At 44.7% G+C, this 6,153-nt stretch overlaps 1 protein-coding gene across 2 annotated transcripts in view; it reads right to left on the bottom strand.

The window, feature by feature from the left end:
• Positions 1-1,319: 1,319 nt before the first annotated feature.
• Positions 1,320-6,153, bottom strand: part of mtss1lb (MTSS I-BAR domain containing 2b) — a 78,148-nt gene continuing 73,314 nt past the window's right edge. For both annotated transcript variants that reach the window (XM_080493300.1, XM_080493299.1), the window contains 2 exons: positions 5,917-6,082; positions 1,320-4,256 (listed from right to left, as the gene is read on the bottom strand). In XM_080493300.1, coding sequence (XP_080349426.1) covers positions 3,376-4,256; positions 5,917-6,082 — 1,047 coding nt within the window. In that variant the 3' untranslated portion in view covers positions 1,320-3,375. The remainder of the gene's footprint in view (positions 4,257-5,916; positions 6,083-6,153) is intronic.

The raw sequence follows: 6,153 nt of genomic DNA, 5'->3' as shown, positions 1-6,153 counted from the left end.
TAACCATAAAGGTAAGAAACCTTGGTGTCTGCAACTGAACTAGAGATATAAAGAGAAGAGTCTGTTAAGAGAGTACTGTGGCGGCTGTACGAATTGGTTTAGACCGTTTAATTAAACTGCGTGCCTGAGCGAGTCGGCATCGGGCTGCTAGTGTAAAGTGGAGCCACCGTTAATGGCAGCGGCAGTAAGTCTTTAGTTTTACAACAGTTACTGGTAAATCAATGCCCAGAGAAGAAAAGACTTTGTCCTGAGACTCCTGACCATCATCTGGAGACTGAAGCGGGAAGGATCGATAACATTTCATTATCTGACTAAAGGCTCCCCCCAGTGGCGGCAGCTGTTACTGTAGCTTGTTTCTTCTACAAAACACAACATATTTAGAAAAAACAATATTTTATACATCCATAACAATACATCTCAGAAGAAGAGTGAATGGATTTCTTTTCAAGGCCCACATACGTGAACAGCTGGAGTTGTGTTAGAGCTGGGTGTATCTTAATCATTAAGCCGAACGATTCCTGAAAAAATAACCTGGGTGCCTTCATGAGTTCCTTTAATGCAACTTTCGGTTTTGTTTGATTAAGCCTTTGAAACCAAGACTTGTGCACACAAATTATTACTTATATTTACATAGTCTGTGAGTTTCTGCTTTCTTTTATAAATTTAAAGTATATATGGCACTATTTTACCGATCCAGCCCATTCAGGATGAAATTGAGATGAATGTGGCCAATGAACTCAAATGTGTTTGACGCCTCTTGGGTTACAGAAAGTAGCAGAGCTTCAAAACATGGATTTTAATATTTGGTAATTGATTTTATTGTTGTTGGAAGCTGTGAACATGACATCTATGGTCTGATAACTGATGCATATCATCAGTCTATTTGAAATGGTGAAGTTAATCGGACCGTTTTATGCGGCATCACAGTGGTAACTGTCTATTTTCTTATGCGTAAGATAATATGTGCGAACTTCTTGTTAGCTTGTGTAAAGCGACATCTGAAGGCAGCCAGGTTACAAATGATTTTAGGTCAAAGCACGTTGTTGAAGTGAGTTATTTTTGTACTACCTGTTTCTACAGTGAACACTTCATCAAAACTCCTGCTGAAACTCCAAGTTGATCCTTTATTACCTGTAATCACTCGTCTTTCATTGTAATCTTTCACTCTTTCCTGAAATAGGTTGAGATAACCAGGTTTGTCTTGGTGTGCTACTGTCCAACAGTGTTAGCAGCATTAGCATGCTCTCTCAATGTGCTGTATTATCTGCTGGCTGTGCTATATTTTATTTTGTTTGGTATCTTTTTTCTTTTCTGAATGAAATGCAATGTTTGCAGGGCAACAGACTGTTCAGCTGTGTCCCAGGCTTGATTTTGTTTGCACATAATGCAAAAAAGCACAGTACTTACAGGTAAGACACTATTTCAAGATAAGCAGGTGTGCTGCTGTTTGCACGTGAAAATCAGGGAAAGTAACTTAGTGTTTTGGACACTGGACAATTCAATCCCGCAGCTTTCATTATTGATGGCGGAGAAGTGCCATGTGTCTGAAATACACATTTTGGATTTAATCGTTTTTGGGGACTCTCTGCCTCCGCCGTAGTACAACAGACAAATGAAATTCCATTTGTGGAAAAAGGAAAATCTAACTGAAACAGTGTCCTCTTGACAGTTTTTTTGGAAGGTGTTATTTACACAGTGGAAAGTCAAAATCACGCTTTCCTCCATTATTATGAGGCCAAGGCAGTAGAAGACCCAGAAACAGACCTGTTAGCATGGGAACGTGAAATTATTCTCATGGCGGGTGACAAAAGAATTGATTCAATCAAACATGACCTGTCTGTACTGAGGATTTCTTTGCATTAAGTCCTTCAAAAACCAGAGCATCCACCTTTTAAAAAGCTTCCTGACACCCAAAATCCTTTTTTTCCCCATATAAATATTCCTCTACTTTCTCTTCAGCCTCTCATTCGACCAGTCGTCGCAGTTCTGCCCGTCTTCATCACTTCCTCTTCCTCCCTCTCACTATCATACAGCATGACTACAGCAACACCTACTGGCTATTGGACATACTCTACCCCCTATCAAAGTGCTTAGAGTTTAACTTTTTTTTTTTGTAGTTTTTGTAATCCTTTTCATTCACCAGAACGAGACAGGGACAGAGAGAGACACACGCCGAAACCGGCTTGGCATGACTTCACAGTAGATGTGTAATTTAGCTTTCCTGATGATTGCCTGAATGTAACTGCGGAGGACCTACAACCCCCCCCCCCCACCCCCCCCCAACTCATCGATTCTATCCAAACAAGAAAATAAAACACATTTATTGCTCCGTTTTCTGATTTAACATTTTCTCTCTGGTTCTAGAAAATATATATGAATATATCTATAACGCCTGGATTCACGTCTTCTCGTACAGCTGTACCAAGGTGAATGACGTCACGATAGGAACGAGGAAAATACACACATGACACACACAGGAGCAAAGCCCTGCCCTCATTGGGTAACCAGCTGTCCTGCAGCAGAGCTCTACCCACCCCTCGCACGCACGCACGCACGCACGCACGCACGCACGCACGCACGCACGCACGCACGCACGCACGCACACACACTTATGAAGTGAGACAGAGAGAGGGAGAGAGAGAGAAGTGGCATTAGCACGGTTCAATGCCAACAGTATTGTGTTTTTCTGTAGATTTTTTTTTTCTGAGCTTTGTTTACATGGAGATGAACCAGAGAGTCTCCTCTGGCCTGTTAGCTCCCCACGCTAATACCAACACTTCAGTTCAGCAGGCAAATAGGTACAGTGTGTTGCTGCTGAGACAGCCTAAGTTCGCATCCAGCTGGTCACATGGCACTCTCCGCCCCCCTCCCCCCGCCAGCTTCCCCGCCTCCTTCAGTCAGCAGTCGTTCATCTGGGATCAGACAGTCGGGTAAGTTAGAGAAGAAGATTAGGGAATCGTGGAAAATGGCAAACAGAACAGAACCCAGTGTTTCTTTTCGTCTATTTTTCCAGCGAGTCGTTCCGTCTCTGGGTGAGGGTGTTTAGAAGACAAACATGCGTCCAACACACACTAGTTATAGTGGCCTGCTAGGAGCCTGTCAATATTCAGTATTTTACCTTTTAATTGTCAGCATGGGTTAACATTACTCATGTTGTTATTATCATTATTATTATCTTTTTATAATATATCGTTTACTCTAATGGTGTCTTTAAACATAATGTATGTTTTTTGTTTTCATTCATCTTTTGTTATATTATAGCTTTCCCTACATGGTTAAGTTTTTGTGTATTTACTAGGTGGTTGGGTTGCACCACACCAACACCGGACTCCCTATTGGCCGATGAGCGTCGTCCTCTTTCTTCTCTCCGTCTCATCACAATATGCGCGGAGCCGAGCGGTCGTTGGACACAGTTTTGCGAAGGCGGACTCCTCTCCTGATGGTGGTCAGCATGTCGCCGGACCCCTCTGCCCCTTCTGTCCCTGTCTGAGTGTCAGTGGGGCCGGTCTGCTGCAAGGCCGGGTCATCTGGAAGGGTGGGGAAAGGAAACTGCCCCTCCCCGAGGGCGTGTGCACTAGCCACCAATTCGCCGATCTTCTCTACGAGGCTGTGTCGGTTGGCGGCGATCATCTGATCCTCCTCTGACCCGGCTGTGGAGCCCGAGCCCATGGCAAGGCCGCCGTGCTGTTGGGCGTACACCTCTAATGCTGCCCCCGATCCCCAGGCGGTGTTAGGCAGGCTGAGGCGCTTTGGTGATGCCTTCACGTAATCAAGCGCTCCCTGTGCGTCCTCGACTCCGGCGAAGAACACGCATTCCTCGCTGCCCACGCGGACTGGTACCCCGCCCGCATGCCCTCCTCCTGCGTAACCCCCTGTCCCGGGTGAATGCGAGTCCCCGGGAATGGTGGGTGTTTTGACAGGCACGATGGGTGGTCGGATAGGGATGGGCCCTGCGTTGGACAACGTGCGTCTCACTCCTGGTTTGGTGGACGGGGTTCGGCGGATGGTGGCAGTGCCTGGAGTACCTGCTCCGCCTCCACCAGATCCCCCCAGTTGTCCCGGTATCCCGTGACCCCCGGGACCAAGGACCCCACTTGGCAGACCGGCTGTGCTGGCTGGCCTCTTGGTCTGGATCATGCGCCTGTAGTTCTGGGCGATATTGGAGTGGCGAGGAATCGTGGAGGATTTGTCGAACTCTGTCTGTCCGTCTGGACCTTCTGTATCACCGTTTACAGAGTAGCAGTCGTAATCTGAACCTAAAGTGGTGAGGAAGGTGGAAAAAAGACAAAATATTAAAACTTTCATAAAGAGGTTGAGACAGAACTGAAACATGACAGACTGTCTGACACAGAAGAGATGCATTACTGACAAGAAGGTAAGCAGGAATTTAAAGTCATCACACCAGTGCAGAAATACTGAGGCTCCACCTTCTGCCTGCAGCAAAGTGACATCAAATACAGTAGAAGTGTCTTTTCTAGGTTTAGACCATCCATCCATCCATCCATCCATCCATCCATCCATCCATCCATCCATCCATCCATCCATCCATCCATCCATTCATCCCAACTGAAGTTGGATAAAGCCTAGTAGAAGATGTTTGGATGGAAACGACCTGAAGTTTGCTTCACATTGTGTCCCTAAGTTCCAGGCATTTGTTAGAACAAGACAAACACATTTTAGTTCAGGAGCCACATTCAGTTCAGTTTCATCTTCAGTCGGGTGGACTGGTAAAATAGTACCACAATAACCTTTAAATTTAAACTTCAAAGTTCTTCTTTGTTGAGTATACCTCTATACTTTTGACAAAGATAGCCATATTTTCACAAAACCAAACAATCACTACTGAAAATGTCTACAATCTCAACATGAAGTCAATTTTAATCAAACCTTCAGGTGCAAAATACAGTGAAATGTCCAGAAAACCTCTTCTGCAGTAGCTGTTGCATTTTACGCGTTTTCATAAATACAATAAAAACTCATCTAGAGTCCTCATATAAAGTACAGTGTGGTCCCAGCAATGGCTTTGAGGCTAGTTCGATAGCAACCAGGGAGCTATCTTTCATGCAGCATCACTGATATCTCAGCTCTGGCCTCAGAGTTGCGTTGTGTCCCTACTCTTGGGAGAGTTTGCCCAATAATCAATGTTTTCCTTGACATTTTTTTTACTATTTTCTTATTGGTTTGACCAGATTGGAGCCTCTTGCAGGCCAGTTTTGATCCACGGGCTTCATGATTGACGCCAATGTCAGAAATTGGCAGATGCAGGATCGTAGAGTCATTTGAAGCTTTGGACTCTATTGTATGGAATATAATATTGCTTGTGCACTAGCTAAACAAAAACAAATTCATGGGAAGGATTGTCAAGAAGCATGGTCTCTCGCCTCATAATGAGGTTTGCACTGGTTTGATTCTGGGCCTGGAGGCCTTTACTGGGTGGAGTTTGCATTTTCTCCTTTTGCATCGTGTTTCTCTCTGTGTGCTCTGGATTCGCTCCATATTCCAAAGACTATAATCTTCAATGGATTAGTGTTACAAAGGTGTGAATGAGAGTGTGTTGCTGTCTATCACAGCTTATTATTAAACTTGAAAGGAAAACAAGAGTGTTACTTTTTGATGTGTTCTTATATTTATTTCAGTGTAATCTCAATCATGTTCATGCTGATGTTGAGGAAATTTGCTATGTTACACAGTGATTGTTTGAATGAATGGATAGTTGTTATCAGATTTATTCACCACTTTGCTATAAAGGCAGGAATTCTGGTAGGTTCAGTTGAACTTGTGCAGAACAACAAAGTGTTTCGCTTCTTAACACCATAGCAGAAATGAAGGTGATGAATGAGGCCATGTATTTTCTAATAAACAAGGTTGTCTCAGGCGGAACAGAAATGAGCGGTGTGATGAGAGGTGAAGGTTGACCTTGTGAAGGGATGGTGTCCTCAGAGCAGGACGGGGTGGTGGTCTCGGTGCTGTATCCGCTGGAGTACTGCAGCGAGTCCCTGTTGCTCTTCTGCTGCTCCATACTCAGTCCTCTGGTCAGCACCATGGCGAGGTCACTGGCTGCAGGGGAAACCTCCTCGCCATGCTGAAGCACACGGACAACAGCTGTGTTCAAATGTCGTTCCGCCAGACAGTTGTTCTGAAAACTAACTTGTA

The sequence above is a fragment of the Lipophrys pholis genome (genome assembly GCF_963383615.2).
Source record: "Lipophrys pholis genome assembly, chromosome: 2".
In the NCBI taxonomy this organism is placed as follows: domain Eukaryota; kingdom Metazoa; phylum Chordata; class Actinopteri; order Blenniiformes; family Blenniidae; genus Lipophrys; species Lipophrys pholis.
The sequence above is the reverse complement of the archived record's forward strand: the minus strand, read 5'-3'. Positions and strand labels throughout refer to the sequence as shown.